The sequence below is a fragment of the Mytilus trossulus genome, chromosome 8, assembly GCF_036588685.1.
Source record: "Mytilus trossulus isolate FHL-02 chromosome 8, PNRI_Mtr1.1.1.hap1, whole genome shotgun sequence".
Taxonomy (NCBI): domain Eukaryota; kingdom Metazoa; phylum Mollusca; class Bivalvia; order Mytilida; family Mytilidae; genus Mytilus; species Mytilus trossulus.
In genome coordinates, this window is record NC_086380.1 from 33520663 (window position 1) to 33542140 (window position 21478).

Sequence of the window (21478 nt, forward strand, 5' to 3'; positions counted from 1 at the left end):
TGTTGTTTGTGCTGTTTTTAGACCCTTTTACAACGAAATTTGTTTTACATGCACACGTATAAAAACTGCGGTTTTTATCCAACGCAGTCATAGGTTTGAACGTAGTTTTCAATTTAGACTCGTTTATATTTTTTGTTTGGGCATGTATCATATTTTCCCTCTGGTTTATATGATCCGTTCATCCTATATATTGACTCTTAAAATTCAAGAGTTAATCTAAAAATGAGGGTACTTTCTCTAAAAATGAGGGTACTTTTTATATGGCCTTCCAAATACCGTTTCGATCCCTAACATCACTGAAGAGACATTTATTGTCGAAATCAGGATATGGTGTACTAAAGAAATATTGACACCGAATGTTTGTGGCACAACATACTGTCCACAAGTTAACAATTTTTTTTTCTGTGACGTATTAAATTTATATTAGGATCCATTTTGTTACATCTTGTGATCAATTTTATTTGGCAATCGTCAATGGCAGTCAGCAGGGTTAAAGAACATCAGTTGTTCGACCTGTTAGTCAAATGCGTTTTGTTTAAATATACTTTTTCACTCTTTTGGTCTTTTGGAAAATGTTGTTTGTGCTGTTTTTAGACCCTTTTACAACGAAATTTGTTTTACATGCACACGTATAAAAACTGCGGTTTTTATCCAACGCAGTCATAGGTTTGAACGTAGTTTTCAATTTAGACTCGTTTATATTTTTTGTTTGGGCATGTATCATATTTTCCCTCCGGTTTATATGATCCGTTCATCCTATTGACTCTTAAAATTCAAGAGTTAATCTAAAAATGAGGGTACTTTCTCTAAAAATGAGGGTACTTTTTATATGGCCTTCCAAATACCGTTTCGATCCCTAACATCACTGAAGAGTCATTTATTGTCGAAATCAGGATATGGTGTACTAAAAAAATATTGACACCGAATGTTTGTGGCACAACATACTGTCCACAAGTTAACAATTTTTTTTTCTGTGACGTATTAAATTTATATTAGGATCCATTTTGTTACATCTTGTGATCAATTTTATTTGGCAATCGTCAATGGCAGTCAGCAGGGTTAAAGAACATCAGTTGTTCGACCTGTTAGTCAAATGCGTTTTGTTTAAATATACTTTTTCACTCTTTTGGTCTTTTGGAAAATGTTGTTTGTGCTGTTTTTAGACCCTTTTACAACGAAATTTGTTTTACATGCACACGTATAAAAACTGCGGTTTTTATCCAACGCAGTCATAGGTTTGAACGTAGTTTTCAATTTAGACTCGTTTATATTTTTTGTTTGGGCATGTATCATATTTTCCCTCTGGTTTATATGATCCGTTCATCCTATATATTGACTCTTAAAATTCAAGAGTTAATCTAAAAATGAGGGTACTTTCTCTAAAAATGAGGGTACTTTTTATATGGCCTTCCAAATACCGTTTCGATCCCTAACATCACTGAAGAGACATTTATTGTCGAAATCAGGATATGGTGTACTAAAGAAATATTGACACCGAATGTTTGTGGCACAACATACTGTCCACAAGTTAACAATTTTTTTTTCTGTGACGTATTAAATTTATATTAGGATCCATTTTGTTACATCTTGTGATCAATTTTATTTGGCAATCGTCAATGGCAGTCAGCAGGGTTAAAGAACATCAGTTGTTCGACCTGTTAGTCAAATGCGTTTTGTTTAAATATACTTTTTCACTCTTTTGGTCTTTTGGAAAATGTTGTTTGTGCTGTTTTTAGACCCTTTTACAACGAAATTTGTTTTACATGCACACGTATAAAAACTGCGGTTTTTATCCAACGCAGTCATAGGTTTGAAAGTAGTTTTCAATTTAGACTCGTTTATATTTTTTGTTTGGGCATGTATCATATTTTCCCTCCGGTTTATATGATCCGTTCATCCTATTGACTCTTAAAATTCAAGAGTTAATCTAAAAATGAGGGTACTTTCTCTAATCAAAGTGATGGATATCACTCATGGAAAGATTAGAACAGTAGTTTAAATTATTTCATATTAAGGTATGTTGGGGGAAAATGAACATTTATAGAGCACTATTGCTGAAAATTGCATTTACAGAGGGGGGAAAGGACCTTTATCAGGACTCCGGGAGCGAGTGTTTTTTAAGCTCGGGATTTTGGGATTAACCCTTTCGGAATCCGGGAATCCTTTTTTTCTGATTTCGGGACGTCGGGATTTACTTTATTTAAATTCGGGACCTCAGGATTTCTTTTTTTTAAGTCCGGGATTTCGGGACCAGGACCCCTACTATCCCCCCTCTTAACAGCAGGTTTTTAGAAGGAAATAATGCTTTTCCATTGAGAGGATAAAATGAGCTCAAATTAAATAATATGAATCTCTAAATTTTCACAATTTTATTTAAACTGCAGTTTATATCTAATCTAAATTAATATGTTGCCAGTTCAGAACATGTTTTAAAAAATCAAAAAAATGCAAAATCCGTCTAGTAAATGTTATAAACTATCCTTGTAAGACAAAAAAATAGACCAACAGCTAAAAGCTTTAAAGTGGCAACAAATATAATCTAAAAATGTTGTTTTGGGGCATTTTGTAAGTTGAAACAGAGGTTATATGGCATTGAAAATACTTGAATACCTTTTATATATTCATATTTATATTCATATTTCATTTTTTTTAAATCTTGTTACTCCATTAATCATTTAAATATAATCTTTCAGATATAATTTACAGAATCACTGTATGTAATGTAGATCAAAAGTAATTGGCAATAAATAAATCTATAATCCTTATGAATATCAAACATCTAATATACACATTTGTGTATTCAATTATGAGGTCAAATACTTGTGTATTAAGAATTATATCATATTTTGTGTGGTCTGTATAATTATGTAAGACTGAGGTTGATAGGTAATGTGGTCAATTTGATTGGCAGTTTAGGAGGTGGGGCATTGTAATTAAAGGTCCACCTTGTCTCTGATTGATTAGTGATAATGACAGTGGTCAATCATACTAGTGGAATCAATACCCATTTACCTAATCAAAATGTTTTTAAAAAAGCCTGCACATCAACACACCTTAATTACATACAATCTTGAATGAACTGCTCCAATAATATACCCAGTTTTTTTTCAGTTTATTTGTGTAGTATGTGCATATTCATGAGAACAATAGGGAACTATATTTTAGTGTGAATACATTTAGTAACAGTAGCTAACCTGTCCTGTTGTTAGGGAGGGTGGTGCCTAAGTAAAGATTTAGAACAAGTTCTTATCTTTCCAAAAATGAGGGTTCTTTTTATATGGCCTTCCAAATACCGTTTCGATCCCTAACATCACTGAAGAGTCATTTATTGTCGAAATCAGGATATGGTGTACTAAAAAAATATTGACACCGAATGTTTGTGGCACAACATACTGTCCACAAGTTAACAATTTTTTTTTCTGTGACGTATTAAATTTATATTAGGATCCATTTTGTTACATCTTGTGATCAATTTTATTTGGCAATCGTCAATGGCAGTCAGCAGGGTTAAAGAACATCAGTTGTTCGACCTGTTAGTCAAATGCGTTTTGTTTAAATATACTTTTTCACTCTTTTGGTCTTTTGGAAAATGTTGTTTGTGCTGTTTTTAGACCCTTTTACAACGAAATTTGTTTTACATGCACACGTATAAAAACTGCGGTTTTTATCCAACGCAGTCATAGGTTTGAACGTAGTTTTCAATTTAGACTCGTTTATATTTTTTGTTTGGGCATGTATCATATTTTCCCTCCGGTTTATATGGTCCGTTCATCCTATATATTGACTCTTAAAATTCAAGAGTTAATCTAAAAATGAGGGTACTTTCTCTAAAAATGAGGGTACTTTTTATATGGCCTTCCAAATACCGTTTCGATCCCTAACATCACTGAAGAGACATTTATTGTCGAAATCAGGATATGGTGTACTAAAGAAATATTGACACCGAATGTTTGTGGCACAACATACTGTCCACAAGTTAACAATTTTTTTTTCTGTGACGTATTAAATTTATATTAGGATCCATTTTGTTACATCTTGTGATCAATTTTATTTGGCAATCGTCAATGGCAGTCAGCAGGGTTAAAGAACATCAGTTGTTCGACCTGTTAGTCAAATGCGTTTTGTTTAAATATACTTTTTCACTCTTTTGGTCTTTTGGAAAATGTTGTTTGTGCTGTTTTTAGACCCTTTTACAACGAAATTTGTTTTACATGCACACGTATAAAAACTGCGGTTTTTATCCAACGCAGTCATAGGTTTGAACGTAGTTTTCAATTTAGACTCGTTTATATTTTTTGTTTGGGCATGTATCATATTTTCCCTCCGGTTTATATGATCCGTTCATCCTATATATTGACTCTTAAAATTCAAGAGTTTAAAAATGAGGGTACTTTCTCTAAAAATGAGGGTACTTTTTATATGGCCTTCCAAATACCGTTTCGATCCCTAACATCACTGAAGAGTCATTTATTGTCGAAATCAGGATATGGTGTACTAAAGAAATATTGACACCGAATGTTTGTGGCACAACATACTGTCCACAAGTTAACAATTTTTTTTTCTGTGACGTATTAAATTTATATTAGGATCCATTTTGTTACATCTTGTGATCAATTTTATTTGGCAATCGTCAATGGCAGTCAGCAGGGTTAAAGAACATCAGTTGTTCGACCTGTTAGTCAAATGCGTTTTGTTTAAATATACTTTTTCACTCTTTTGGTCTTTTGGAAAATGTTGTTTGTGCTGTTTTTAGACCCTTTTACAACGAAATTTGTTTTACATGCACACGTATAAAAACTGCGGTTTTTATCCAACGCAGTCATAGGTTTGAACGTAGTTTTCAATTTAGACTCGTATATATATATACAACTCGTCTAAACATCAACCCAACAATGTTGTAGGGTTGTCACTGACTCAGGGGCCAATGATGGTGATACATGGCTGTGTACATAATGTATATACAACTCGTATAAACATCAACCCAACAATGTTAGTTCATATATAAGAAAAAGTTACGTAAAGTCGGTATGCTGGTAACATATAAGAAAATTATTAAAAGATAATATTGAAACCATCGGATCGCATCAATATATATATATATGTGTGTTACAGTAAATAGGTGAAATTCGGAATTACATGTAATTAATAAAATTTCGGAATTACCTGTAATTCCCGATACACTTAGCAAATACAAGTAATTCCTGAATCTGTCTAGTTATAACCAGTAATTACTAGTTTTTAAATGATTTTTTTAAAGGTGATAAAACAATGTTATAATATGGCAAGCTGATGAAAAATAAGGATAAAACAGTGAACATTATCAAAAAGTGATCAACCTAAAATGTACCTTTTTGTTATATTAAAGGGTATTAGGCACTGTTAGCTATATAATGCAAAAAAATACATTATATGTTTTGTTGTTGTTCAATCAAATTATAATTCGATTTTTTTAAGATAAGTTTGGGTCATTTTTTTTTTCTCAAAATAAGCTAAGAAACATGGCTGATGAGTTATTCACTTGCAAATGAATAATTCAACCTCAATGTAACCGTTAAGCTGGAGCTGGGTTACACATGTATTCAGCTATTAAAAAGGATAGAATGACAAAATTGAAAGTAAAACAAAAGGGATGCACCATTTGGTTTACTGGGTCGATCCACAATAAGCTCATTCACATACATGTAAAGGTAAATACGACATTCGTTTGATGTGTTTGAGCTTTTGATGGTGCTATTTGATTAGGACTTATAGTTATAAATTGACTATGAGGGTCGGTTGAAATACAGATTTACGACAAGAGATGATTTCAGCATCCCAATTGTGACTTTTCCTTTTTTGTTTTTCAAATGGTGAAGTTGAAATCATCACTTCTTAAATTTTACGGACGCCATCACGAGTTGGCTGACCGTTATGGAATATCCGTTTCACATATGACACTGGATATGTTGCTTATGTCGTAGCTATAATCCATTTCTCTTTTCACGAAAGTGGGACAACCGAATTAGACTATGTACCGGCCCTGTAATAACACGAGTATTACGACGAGTGCCATATGTGGAGCAGGATCTGTTTTCCCTTACGGAGCACCTTAGATCCCCCCCAGATTTTGGTTGGATTCGTGTTGCTTTTTCTTTACTTTTTCATGTTGTGTCTTGCAAGTCTTAACCTTTTTTCAGCCATGGTGTTGTCAGTTTATTTACGATCTATGAGTTTAGACTTGGAACAGGCACCTGCGTTATGTGCTGTGGTAAACCAGTTTTGCCGAATACACACACGCCATTTTTCCCACTCAATAATTTATATGTGTGATTAATGATGTAAAACCAATACAGCACTGAACATATTGTAAAATTCCACCCTAAAGCACCAAACCTACCTAGAAATAATGATGTTCATGTGTGTCTGTCTGTTTGCAAGTCAGGACTAGTTTCTTCATAAGGATTGGTGGTTTCGATTTGTTATGCGACACTATCAATATGTCAATAGCCGCAGAACATCGAGTAAACATGTACATGTATTTTAATTCTTAATGGGTAATCATTTTTGCTACAAAAAAGGTGTTGATAACTGCTATATGACATGTGCAGTACAATTTTTGTACAGGTATATGTGAGCCAAAATTTGTTCCTGTGAAAAAAGTTCCAGTGGAACTAATATGTTCTGGGAGAACTTTTTTCACAGACAATTTCTATATAATTTGTTCCATCTATATGAAATAAGTTCCACACTTTACCTGGTGAAATAAGTTATGGGTTGGTGAAATTTGTTCCTTACCTAGTGAAATAAGTTCCATGTTTGTGAGATTTGTTCCTTACCTGGTGAAATAAGTTCTGGATTTGTGAGATTTGTTCCTCATCTGGTGAAATAAGTACCTTGTCTATGAAATTTGTTCCGCTGGTTAAACAAGTTATGTTACATACTGAGCACTTGTCATCAGTGAGTTTAAAGTCATTATAAAAAACATGTTTTATAATTGATAAGGTAATAAATAAAAAGTGTAAACATCAAATTTGGATCATGTGGAGTAAAGCAAAAGTTAATAACATTATTCTCAATAAATAATACTAAAAATGACACTTATGAACCAGGAAAGAGTAGAATAAATAATAATAAAAGTCATTCCGAAAAAAAGAATTATAATAGTTAAAGATGAATATTTGTACTTTTTCAAAATGGACAAAGTGACTGATCAATTATATTTCAAGACATAGAAAAACAAAAGACACTCTCTTTAAAAACTGTGAAATGACAATAGCTAAGTACATGTATGATTAGAACACCCATAACAGATCAACAGGAAATTAAAGGAGGTGGAATACCACTTCAATGATAAAATAGATACAAATTATGAAACATTATGATTCTCATCGCTTTTATTTCTTATCTTCATCCTAAAGTCATGCCTTTAATCAATCTCCCATGCAGAGTTCTCGGTCCTTGAGAGAGAGCAAGGACCGAGAACTTTGCATGGGAGATTGGCCTTTAATTGCAAATGTACCCCATGCAAGCACAGTACTTATTTCCTGTGAAACAGGTTTCATCAGAACATTTTCATTGATTTCTATAAAATACCTTCTTTCAAAACTAATATCACACAAACTTAATTCACTTTTTTTAAATTTTAATATTGGAACAAAACTCATACATTGTCATAGTGCTGTGATTTTTGTTCCGGAACTTATTTCACACTTGGTTAGAAAATTAGTTCTGGAACAAATTTTATAGTGCTGGAACATATTTTCTGTGACATAAGTTCCGCTGGAACATATTTCCTATGAAATTTGTTCCAGAGGAACAAATGTCACGCCGGAACAAATTTTTTGTTACATATACAGGCTTAAGTTTGGAGGTCTTTAGAAAGTCATATAAAAGAGACACTTAAAGCCATCATTTTGTATAATTTTATTTATGAAGAATGTCACCTTCAAGTTGCTTATTCTTTAGTTTTCTATGTCATGTGTCATTGGTTCTATTGTTTGTCTATTTGTCTTCTTTCATATTTAGCCAGGCGTTGTAAGTTTATGTTCAATTTATAAATTTGACTGTCCCTCTGGTATCTTTCGTCCCTATTTCAATGCAAATTCTAACAACAGAAGTCTTAGTTTAAAATAATTTGTCTGATGAATTAAATTATTTCATATGTCAAGTTAGTCTGATTGATATGCAAAGTATGCTTATTAATAGAGATTTTAATGTTTCCTGATGAATAATCATTATCTTTCAACCATATATGGCATAATAGAATGTCTATCATCAAAAAGAACGAACGAGAATTCTCACAAATGTATTTCTCATATATTGATTATATGATTGTCTTGCATGTTGAAAACGATTTTTAGCGAGTTTCAAAAATTATAAAGCAACCATTTCCCTATTTCAATTCACAAACAAATTTATAAAACATACAGTCTTTGATTCCTTTACATATACGTAATCTCTACAATCCCTACCCCGTTACTTTATTATTTGGTATATTGATGTATGTCTCAATTTTAATACAAATTAAAATATCAAGTTTGTGAATAGCTGTAAAAAAAATAATTAGTAATTACAGGTACAAAAAATTAATATGTTTGAAATTTTCAAAAAAGAATTTCTTCAATATCATGAAATATTGATAAATAAAGAAGGCAAATATGAAAAATTCCATAATCTGGTTGCAGCAAAAATTAAATTAATTTCATAAATTTATTATACATCGTGCTATCATATTTCTATTCAGTTACATACATGTCATTATTACTATATATACATATTGTGCTCTAACAAGTTCTAACTTATCAATAAAATGCTATATACTAACGTTAACGAGGCCGGGATAAGGTACCGGTACTTCATGTATCTCTAACAAATGTAAAATTCAAATAAAATATTATAACACTTAAAAAAAAGTAATTACAGGTATTTACTGAATTGTGTAGTAATTACGTGTCATTCCTAATTTCACGTATTTACTGTAACATATACACCTGTGAATCTGCAGTCACAACTCTAAGGAACTAATTACCTAAAAATCTGACACCTATAATTTCATTGTGTAATTTAAAAGAATCAAGCTGTATTAAAGAAATGTGGTACACAAATGTTTCTTGTAAACCATTTAAAAGGAGTAGGTCCGGTAAGGACCGATTTTGGCCTCAAATTTTAGTTTCATCTGATGAAAGATTTTGACCACTTTTTAAACACTTAAGTTTCTATTTCAATGGTTTCGATTAATTTATGTGAAAGATTTAAACTTATTTCGTCATTAAAAACGATCCGATTCAAGCTCAAATACGGAAAATCTACTAAATATGCGGAAAAATGTCACTTTTCACATGGTTTTTGTCCAAAACGAAATTGGCCCCATCCGTGTTCATCCTCAACCTTTATATATGTTATGTATCATCATCAAATACAACTTCCATTTCAATATTTTGGATGAACACGAATGTGGCCACTTTCTTTATACACGGAAACCGTCTAAAATTTAAGTAAAATGCTGAAATTGTTACGATTTCAGTAATTTAGCATGACTTTATGGTGCTAGTACCCAATATATGTGCATTGTATTTTCAAAAACAGTCCATATTTATGTAGCAGAACCATTTTACTATCCAATAAATAACTAAAAGTTTACATTTTAACAATTTTGTAAAACTGCCATATTTTGGGGACAAAAAAGGGTCTTACCGGACCTATCTACTCCTTTCCCGATTTTCAATTTTTAAATTAAAAGAAATGCTGAAAAATACAATTTTCTAAATAAATTCATTAACATAAATACAGCGATTTCAAATAGCTTTTTAGTAACAAAAATATCTAATATTAAATAATTTACCCATTTTCTTGATTACCTATCAGGGGTTATTCCTCCCCAATTTGTAAGATAATTATTGACGAGAATCCCATTCAAGGCCGCTTGATTTCACGGAGTTGCCAATCTCTGTGTATATTATATGTCTCTAATTTAATAGACTTGTTTTGTCAGTACAAGTAGATGCATCTGAGTTTGCAATTGGCTATGTCCTTTGACAAATATATCCAAACACTAAACTTGAACTTCAGGGTTCGATCACTGGATGAAAATTAACAGAAATGGCACATACATTACACGGAGGGTTATTACCAAAGAACGGTGTCAAACATTTTTATCCAAGTTTTCCCAACAGTAAAAGTCTATGTTTTTACAGACAATATAACAGTTCGCTGAATAGAGACAATAAAACATACCAGAGACACTAAGTTATATCCACATGATTTTTACGAATACAATTTTGAGATGAACGATATACCTTAGCAAGAAAAACAAAGCAGATGCCAAATAAAGAAGAGAACATAGATAGAAAAGCTCATTATGATGTCCACAAACTGAAGTTTAAGTAACAGTTGTAACTCTGAAGGACAACAAGTATGAGTTCATAACATTTTATTATGTGGGAGTTAATAAAAATAAATTAAACAGCCTTGCAATAAAATAATTAAAGATCACGACACTCTTAATTATATTGACCCTGAGGAATTTAAAAGACGCAAAAATATTCCATAACCTTAAAAGACATTGCTCAGATTATGTAAAAATTTGAAATCACAAATTAGATGGTACCTAAGGACAGACAAAATGAAAGACAACCTGATGCCAAATCATCAATTCAAGATCAAGGATCCTACCAAAATGAGATTATATTATGGCCAAACAGCTGGCAATAACAAGGGTCATACCACAAGAAGTATAGGAATTTTGTTGGTTGTCACCAAGCAGAAGAAACGACCTATGCAGATGTACAACAGAGATATAACTGGCCAAATATGTATCAACATACCAAAACATACATTAATACTTGTGCAATCTAGCGAAAGTTTCACTTGTTTACAAATGACATTTGACATTTAAAGACAATTACCCCATAGAATTATTTATATCAGGTTTACCCAAGAGTATAGATAACATAAATTGACTGATACACAATAAAGCCATGTGCTAGGTGGATACATTTAAATTGTCAACTGAGTCTTTTTGAAAATTTTTACTTGCCTACTAGGTCCACTTTGAGTAAAATATAACATTTGTATTGAAAATTGTTTTTTTCAACTGTTTAAAGTAACAGGTGAAGGTTACATTATGTTTTCTGGAAATTAATCTGCATTCTACTAATTTAAACTACTTGCAAAATATATTATTTATTATAACATACATTATCTTATAATAATTACAAAAAGCATGCAAGTAAAATACAACACAATATCTTATCTTAACAACAAATAATTGATGCTATTTAATCAAAGCGCTTGTGTGCACTAAGGAAAGCAGTTTACTATCTCTTTTTGGTTTTAAACTTATTAAAGTTTATTATGATTTACACTGTATTCATCCTTTATTAAGGCAATGTTTTGAAAAGAGTTATCTTCCTATGACATTGCAGGTAAAATAGGTATACCATGTAATACTTTTTACAACTTTAAGGATAATTTTAATATAATGGATTTTTAAACTAGTACAGTAATACATACACATGACATTTATTTAACTTGAAATACTGAGCGTACATTATTACTGAATTGCTTGACATGGTCATGGATAAGGAGTGACTAAAGGATGTTCACCTCATTGCACTATTTCGAATAAATTAGGAAAGAAACAGTTAAAAATCTCTATTTAGACAGTGATTGTACTAAGTCACTAACTCTGCACAAAATCATCAAACCGGAACAAAATTTGAACTGCATCTGTAACTTGTTATGATAAAAAATATACCAAATATTAAATCAATATCTTCAAACATGAAGAAAGATAAGTGTGAAAAACTGATTTGTCAGACTGGCGGATGGACAGACAGAGGGACCAAGTGCAAACCTAAAGCCAACTTTGACTTCATCGGTAAGGGAATAAAAAGTAATATAATGCAAATTCATGCTTAGGGTAATACAATATAACTAAAGAAAGTAACCTCACTAATATAAAGATTTAAAAAAAGCAATAAAATATCAGCAACAACCACTGCATCATTAACAACAGACTTGTAAAACATAGTCTTGATTGTAGTAGCATATGAGATAGAAAGTAATAATTTCTCAAAAAGTAAATGGTGGCAAGCAATGATAAAAACAGTATGTGTAAAAACAAACTATCACATTTTTTAAGTATGCCAAAATATGAAACAATTCAGAAGTGAAAATAAAAATATTAACATATAATTCATTGGGAACAACCTCTTATAAATACAACACTACTGCTAAAAACCTAAAATTCAAAAATGTTAAAGAATGTTAACCTTTCTAAAAGGCAAAAATTTGTAAGAAATAGAGTTCATTAGAACAAAACATAAACCAACCATTGTCATCAATGGTAAGTTTAAAAATCTAAATGTCATGAAACATTTTACAGCATAAAACTAAGAGTTAAAACAGATCTAGAATAGCAAAAACTGCTAAAGGTCAACTAAGAGGGATTTGCAACTTAGTGATAACTCAAGGCAGTAATCATATGGCAAAAATAACAGATATTATGTTTACAAAATTAGATCAATATACATTAAGGAGGTAACTGCTGACAAAAACAGGTCCGGAGAAATGTTTACATTTTCAAAACAATAGTTCAAACATAATCATCTAAAATTTTCAAATCATTTATACTTTGTCAATTGAATGATTTAATTATTCATACTTTTTAAAAAGCTATGTTTAAGTCAACTTCACAGCAATTAGTTTTTTGCAATTTTTCTAAACTTTCTGAAATATATCTTTATAAGGGGTTACACATTCAATACAATTTATAATTATATAGCATTAAATTTCTTGAAAAATGTCAAAAACAAATTAGCTTATCAAATAAGTTCACAGAATACTATAACTGCATCCAATTAATTAAATTACTTAAATACTAGTCTTGCCAATAGAGGCCTTTTTAACTGTATTAGATGTATGAATATGTATTGCACCTTTATTTAAAAAATGAGCATAGGCTTTAACTTTTACTGAGGGATTTCTGTTTTACATTTCAGGATTTAGAAAATGTGGGCTGAGTAAGAGGTATTTAAGTTTGACTGTGCAAAAGGTAAGAAAGTTTTATTAAGTTGCAGGCAGCAAATCACAGTTAGTTGATAACAGCATATGAAAGTTAATGGTGGGAGGTGATTGACAAGTTGTATGAATTTCTTTAATTTATACGAAAAGGAAATTTATACTAAATTATTTGCAACCCAAAGCAGTCGGTTGAATAGTCTGATTAATTGAAAAACAAGACAAAATATATGGGAGGAAGAATATGTGTGCCATTATATGCCAGGCCACACAGTAGAAGCCTATAACCAAATGCAGGTGGAAATCTTTGCAAGACCTAGGAATATACCTTAATTCATCCAAGGTCTAAATGCAACCCTGATTATCATAATGAGGTACAACTGTATCGGTTCATATACCATTTTATAGTTATATACTTAATCTATAATTGAACTGTTTAGCTAATTTCCAATATAAGACAGATAATATGGATATCAGGACTCAAACAGTCACACTGTCTATTAATATTTTGTATATGTGAACTTCATGGCAGTTAAGGCCTTTCTTTAAAGCTGGCCATAATACCATTTTTGGCTCTCATCACCACCTCTATAAAATGTTCTACTTCATGATCGGGATCTACAGTAATTTCAAATCTGTAAATATTAAATATTATATGTCAAATTTTTAGAAAAAAATATGCATGAATTTTATAAGCAATCAGACAAAAAAATCAAATTCAAAAACTTCAAAAATATTAAATGCAAAATTCGTCAAAGATCCTGATTCTAGTCTAACAACAATAATGTAATGTGTTAATAAAAATGTCATTTCTTTACAGTAAAAGTAACAATTATTTAAAGCAAAAGCAAAGCAAATGTTTTTACTGTAAACAAATAAGTGCAGAAAGTTTCAAATAAAACAATTCATGAAGAGGGTTGGAGCCTTCAAACATGATTGAGTTGCAACCTTCTTTATGTGCTAATCCCAATCCCAAGTCAGGAGCCTGTAGTTCATTGGTTTTCATTGGTTCATGTCTGTCATATTTGATTTTTTGTAAATTGTTTTAAATTAATTAAGCTGTTAGTTTCCTCAATTGAATAATTGTTTCTTATGTTTCATGTTGGGGCAATTTTAGTTTTATAGCACACTATAAAGTATGGATTGTTTTATTGCTCATTATTGAAAGCAGTCAATTTGCCTACTTTTGCTTGCATCCACTTCATTTAAACTTTGGTTGATAGATGCCTCATTGGTAATCACAATGGATTTCCATATTTCTGCCCCCCCCCCCAAAAAAAAAAAAATATCAATACAACAACATTACCTATTGACTAGTCTAGCAATTAGGACCTTTTCTTCATTTTGTGCAAAGGCTTGGCCAATACAATTTCTAAAATAAAAAATATTCACATTGACTTATTTTTTACAGTGTGGAAAATTGAATAGAGTCAAAAGCTGCATTATTGATGTTTTCTCCTTACTAATAAATACTGTAGCAGTTCAGAAATTTAGTAAATTAAATGCTTATTGTCTCTTTCAAACTGCTGACATTCATAACTATCTTCATTCTTCTCCATGAAAGGAAAACAATTATAAAAATCCTTTTCAAGGACCTTTATCTTCTGTATTTACCCACTAATTTATGGTGGATAATTTGTATTTACCATGGTCTAACTGAAAATGGAGTAAATCTATTAGGATCCTCTGCATTATAGGGGAGATAATTTATGTTCATTTCATTCAATTAGAAAGTGGAGTAAAACTATAAGGATCCTCTGCATTATAGGGGAGATAATTTATGTTCATCTCATTCAAGCAGAAAGTGGAGTAAAACTATAAGGATCCTCTGCATTATAGGGGAGATAATTTATGTTCATCTCATTTAAGCAGAAAGTGGAGTAAAACTATAAGGATCCTCTGCATTATAGGGGAGATAATTTATGTTCATTTCATTCAAGCAGAAAGTGGAGTAAAACTATAAGGATCCTATGCATTATAGGGGAGATAATTTATGTTCATCTCATTCAAGCAGAAAGTGGAGTAAAACTATAAGGATCCTCTGCATTATAGGGGAGATAATTTATGTTCATCTCATTCAAGCAGAAAGTGGAGTAAAACTATAAGGATCCTCTGCATTATAGGGGAGATAATTTATGTTCATCTCATTCAAGCAGAAAGTGGAGTAAAACTATAAGGATCCTCTGCATTATAGGGGAGATAATTTATGTTCATCTCATTCAAGCAGAAAGTGGAGTAAAACTATAAGGATCCTCTGCATTATAGGGGAGATAATTTATGTTCATCTCAATCAAGCAGAAAGTGAAAAAAAAACTATACAGATCCTCTGCATTATAGGGGAGATAATTCATGTTCATCTCAATCAAGCAGAAAACGGAGTAAAACTATAAGGATCCTCCCCAAGAGGTTTGTTTCAATTAGTCTTCCACCATTATTAGAGATGATTCATAGTCACAGTGGTCAGGCAGAAAATTCATTAAAGTTTTAAGGATCTACTGAGAAAGTTTCTATTGAAACTTTCTACAGGAAAGGGGAGATAACTCAAATCTAAATTTGTCAAGGAGAAAATAGAGTACAACTATAAGAAACTTCGAAGGAAGTCTGTATCAATTAAATCTTTTTTGTCTCTAGTTAATTTTGTTTTACATTTCAGGGGAGATAATTCATATTTACCTTGGTCCAGCTGAAAAGGGAGTAAAACTGTAGGGATCCATATCATGATGTTTGTCTCCCTCAAATCTCTCTGGTTTAAATTCCTGAAATTGCAAATAAATTGTATCAATATTTGCTTTATAGATAAAAAATGTTTGAAAGGTGAGTCTGGTTATTGATGTCTCATTCAAAATTGCAAATAAACTACTGTTTTTAATATAAAAAAAAATTGTTTTTAAAATGATTATCGACATATTTTTATGTATTTGTTTTTGTTTATGTTTTACCATGCCAAAATTAAATGGCTAAAGAATGTGAATAGTTCCTACATTTAAAACAATTTCAATTGTATTCATTTCAATAGAATCCAAAAAAATCATTGACTGCTTGTTTTATTACTGTTAAAAATAGAATGACACATAACCATTCTCTTGTCAAATTTTATATCTGATTTTAAATAATATGCCATAATGTTTCTGGATATTTGGTAATGTATAATGCATCTTAGCTACTTTGTAGCTTGTAAAACTTTACTTTAATTTGTTTCTTGGATGGAGAGTTATCTCATTGGCACTCATACCACATCTTCTTAGATCTATTTAACCTAATAGGACTTGTATTCAATCTAATGAAATGTATCATGTTGAATCTTATATTAAATTAACAACAGATATTTTTTTCATATTAAACATATTACATTCTAAACCTTTCCCTTTCTTGTTGATTCATTTATTTTCATTGTTACCAATTTTAGTGTACTTAGGGAAAAAATTCATGAATATTTTATTTCTTGTTTTCCCAAAGTCTACATACAAACCAGAAAAAACATTGTTATTCATTGAACATTTAATTTCTTGGTTCACCTGCACCCATGAGATCCATGAAGATTGTTTTTCTAACAAATAATGATGAACCCCTAGTAGTAAACCTTATTTAAGTATTTGAGTGTGGATTCCATTGACAGGTAAAAATAGCAGCATATGTCAACCCTGTCAATTCACAATTTTACCCTCCTGTTAGAGGTCGTTCTAAAATTTGTGTTTTTGACCTTGATTTGACATTGGGAAACACCTTCAGCACCTATATTGTATAATTACCCATGGATCCTCCCATACATCAGGATGATGATGAGCATGATAGATAGCCATATCTATAAAACTGCCTTTAGGTATCTCTATACCTTCAATAATACATGGTTCATCTAACATCCTACTGATAACTGGTACTGGGGTGTGGTGTCTCATTACTTCCTTCAGAAAACAGCTTAAATATTTCATTTTAGATATGTCTTCACTAAAATAAAATATTTAAAAGATTAAAATAAAAAAACAAGAACATGATGAATGTAAGATGAGAAAAATATGACATTTTTTGTTGAATGATATGTACACAGTTAACTTTCATTATATTGAAACTGATCTGATGGGACATGATAAAAAAAATTAATTATATGAAATTTGACCAAAAAGGAGCTTACTTACAAACAATCAGGTGGAGAAAACTACATTTTGCACACATAGTTAAACCAGTATTGCTCATTATGATGTATTTTAATGGACAAGGATCAAATTCAAAGCCTTTTTTAGCAGATGGTATTATTTTTAGTAGTTGTGTTTAAAAATACTGTATGATTTCTTTTAAGTTCGGCTTTGAAAGATATCTATAATGAAATATTTTTAGGCAAATATTAAGTCAACTGAGATAGAGGCAAAGAACAAGACTGTTTAGTTTATATAGATATAGGAAAATGTGGTGTGAGTGCCAATGAGACAACTCTCCATCCAAATAACAATGTATAAAAGAATTTCACAGTTTAACTTTGGCCCAGTATTTTCAGATAAGATTTTTGTAAAAGTTAAACAACTCCGAACGCAAAGTGATGAGAAAAACTCATTTGGACCTTCAGGTAAGGTGAGCTAAAAATGTAGTCTTTCTACAGACTGTTACCTGGTGAACTAGCATGTTGGTCTAGTTAATAGCAGGGTTAATATTTATATTACATGTACATGTTCTCGTCCTGATTATGCATATCAATTTGCCTCTGGACGTTAACCAAACATCCATCCTCATTATCAATTAATTAAGCCTTTTACTTACCAATCAACATACTGTTTGTCCCCAATGACCCCTCTGACCTCTTCATAAACTTTGTCCTGTATGTCTTTGTGTTTGCCTAAACTGTATATACTCCAGCTCAACACACTGGATGTAGTGTCGTGACCTATATGCCATAGAAAGAGATACATTATCATTATGATCATCATTTCATGAGTGTAAAAATCAGATGTTAGCAAATAGATGGAGCTATTCAAAAATATCCATCAAGAGCTGAGCACATAGATGAATAATGGAAGAATCTGACTTAATAGATTTAAAACTGTAGATATTATTCATTAATCTGATTCTGTTTCATCAACTTCTTTTTAACTTTATAAACAGTATTAACATACAATATCTTTCTCAAAATAACTTGAAACTACTAAAAAAAGGTTAACATTACATAAGTTCATTGAATTTTGATACATAGATAAAATGCATACAACAGCGGTTTAAAATTAATCTTAAATCAAAAAGGTTATAGACTTTTGGGACTAACAAGTCAAAGTTCAGGCTGTGAAAAACAACGGTTAGAACTCAGGTTTTTAAAATAACTATTTTCAGGGGTCATTTATATTTACGGACGCCATCACGAGTTGGTTGACCGTTATGGAATTACCGTTTCACAAATGATATCGGATATGTTCCTTACGTCGTAACTACAATCCCCTTCCCTTTCATGAATGTGACCTACTGAATTAAGACTATTTACCGGATTTGATATCACATAAGCAACCCGACGGGTGCCATATGTGGAGCAGGATCTGCTTACCCTTACGGAGCACCTGAGATCACCCCTAGTTTTTGGTGGGGTTCATGTTGTTTATTCTTTGGTTTTCTATGTTGTGTCATGTGTACTATTGTTTTTTTTTTTTTTTTCATTTCTAGCCATGGCGTTGTCAGTTTGTTTTAGATTTATGAGTTTGACTGTCCCTTTGGTATCTTTCGTCCCTCTTTTAGGATCAGGACTCTTGATTTCTTTACATTTAAGTTTGTAGATTTAGGACATGCAGAATTCAGAACATCTGATACACAATTGGAATATATTGATTAACATATAAAATGCTGGATATTCAATCAAGTATATGTATAGCTTGCTGTTCCATGTGAGCCAAGGCTCTGTTTTGAAAACCATACTTTGACCTATAATGCTTTACTTTTACAAATTGCAAATTGGATTGAGAGTTGTCTTATTGACACTCATACCACATCTTCTTATATCTATATATTTACATTAGATGTATGTTTCCTTATAATACTTTATTCTGATTGGCTAATTGCACATCACATGTTATTCCTTCTGCCATTGCATCACTCGATAAAACTTATCATCCGTGATAGCATGGGGTCCCACAATAAAGTGTACAGTTGAATTAAATAAAACAATATATAAAATTCGTTTTTTCATGACCATAGCTAAAATAAATGTAATTATAAGTATTGAATGCTTCTTTTTGGAACTTCATAGGGTTGTAAAAGCTTGATCGTGCACCCATTTTTAGAATGAAGCGCTTCCACGCTTTGAACAAAATGTACTTCGGTCAACGCTTTTACAACCCAATGAAGTTACAAAAAGAAGTATTCAGTTCTTAAATATAAGCTTTAATTATAAATATAATCCTTTACCAGCAAACATAAATGTATCCACCTCAGATCTGATCTCTACATTAGTCAATCCTTTACCAGATTCATCTCTCGCTGTTAACAAAATATCCAGAAAATCCAACTGTCTTTTCTTCTTTGTTTTGGAGTCGTCCTTCTATAAAAGTATCAAGTTATAATAATTTCAATTCTAATGGTGAAAAAATTTAAAAGAAAAAAAATGAAATACTATGAATGCAATTTTCATTTGAGGTATAAGCTTTGTATTTATAGCTTTTTGTTTGTATGTTTTCACATTGTTTAAGAAGAAAAAAACATGTCAAAATCTAGCTCAAGTGGTGTACCCACATTAGCTGCCACAAAAAAAGTATAAATAAAAATGCTGTGAGTATTTTCCAGTTTACAATGCAAAAATTTGATCTGCAGTAGATCTAAAACCAGTTTATTTATGAATGACATATAATCATGTATTGTTCAATATATCATATACGTTGTATATCAATTTAAGCATGATAATTCTAGAGATTTTCCAAACAGTAATTTTTTGGTGCCCTTTACAGCTTGCTGTTCAGTGTGAGCCAAGGCTCCGTGTTGAAGACCATACTTTGACCTATAATGGTTTTCCTTTTAAAATTAGGGCTTGGATGGAAGGTTGTGTCATTGGCACTCATATCACATCTACTTATATCTAAGGCTGGAATACATGATATGTTATGAATGTATGCAATCCTGAATATGCAATAAAGGTTTCAATGTATCATCTATTATATCTGATTTTCAACATCTTAAAATATATCTAAATAAAAGATAAAATGATATTAATTCACACCAGAAAACTTAAATTAAATTACATTTCAGTGAAAAAGGTCAACAATAGACATAATGCATCATACCAAATCATCTTTTCTCTTCAAAATAATATCTTCTGAAAACTCATGAACATAATCACAGAGCTTGAAAAATTCTTTACCACTAGGTGACAGCTTGAATAGAAATTCTGGATACAAGTTAATGTTTCTACAAAGTAAAGGCATTGTCAGTCATATATACAAAGTCCAATGATTCAAATTAAATAGTAACAGACTGCATGATTCAGTATAGTATTGAGACCATTTGGCATCAATTCAAATGAGTAATTTCATTACATTAATAAACAATATCACTATTTTGGTGCATTTCTCCTTTGATCTTTTATGTGATAAATTTTTATATCATTTATTTGCTTAAGATGGAAAATTATATGAGAGTGCAGCACAGAAGCATCCTCTCCTTTGAAACCTTTGATAACCTATAAATAAAGTAATGCTGTCAATAATTTTTTCACAATGTATTGTGCAATTATTTGTTTTTAGAAAGTTTAAAGTTATAAATTTTTGGGCACCACAAAGTAAATTTCCCCTTCTCACCCAAAAAATATGACTGACTTTTTCTAGTGTGGTAAATTATGGTTGTGATCTTTTAACTTTAACTTTTACTAGCAAAAATTAGTTTTATCTTCTTATTGGGACTCAGCATACTAAATTTGTTGAAGAAAACTGATGAAGACTGGGCATCGATATACTTGTCTGTCTGGTGTTGACATCATTTTTATCTGGATCCTCAATTGCTTTTAATTTTAATACAATAATCAAAGTTGGTCATATTTTGTCTGTAAGGGTTCTCAAAAGCAGCAATTGTTTACACGAATCACATGCTACCCTTTTTATTACACCACAATGAAAGTTAGGTATGCCTCATTCCAGGCATAAATTATCTTCTTTTTTCAGATCAAACAAACTTCTCACTATAAATATTTTGTACTTCAAACAAAAAAAGTTCAGAACAGTATTTATAACTTACAGACATCTATGTAGTGTTAGTTCAATCATTCTTTTAACAGCTTTAACATATGGATGGCTTTCCCTGTAAAGATAAAATGTATCTTTTTATAATTGTGCCCATTTAGCAATAATAGCAGCAGAAGTCTAACAACTTTTCTTAGAGACTGAACTATTGGTGTTTTTATGATTTGAAATTATGCACATCTTTCAAAATAGCTAGTAAATTTTAATATACATAAATCCATCTTAGTAAATGTATCAACAGATGAACTATTCAATTTAATAAATCTATTAGATGGGAAATTTGC

At 31.1% G+C, this 21478-nt stretch overlaps 1 protein-coding gene across 4 annotated transcripts in view; it reads right to left on the minus strand.

The window, feature by feature from the left end:
* Positions 1 to 7515: 7515 nt before the first annotated feature.
* Positions 7516 to 21478, minus strand: part of LOC134680848 (cytochrome P450 4B1-like) — a 29785-nt gene continuing 15822 nt past the window's right edge. For 2 of the 4 annotated variants that reach the window (XM_063540111.1, XM_063540112.1), the window contains 8 exons: positions 21190 to 21252; positions 20244 to 20367; positions 19375 to 19507; positions 17749 to 17872; positions 16749 to 16944; positions 15673 to 15755; positions 14306 to 14371; positions 7516 to 13634 (listed from right to left, as the gene is read on the minus strand). In XM_063540111.1, coding sequence (XP_063396181.1) covers positions 13532 to 13634; positions 14306 to 14371; positions 15673 to 15755; positions 16749 to 16944; positions 17749 to 17872; positions 19375 to 19507; positions 20244 to 20367; positions 21190 to 21252 — 892 coding nt within the window. In that variant the 3' untranslated portion in view covers positions 7516 to 13531. The remainder of the gene's footprint in view (positions 13635 to 14305; positions 14372 to 15672; positions 15756 to 16748; positions 16945 to 17748; positions 17873 to 19374; positions 19508 to 20243; positions 20368 to 21189; positions 21253 to 21478) is intronic. The other 2 variants (XM_063540108.1, XM_063540109.1) reach the window with 1 other exon arrangement.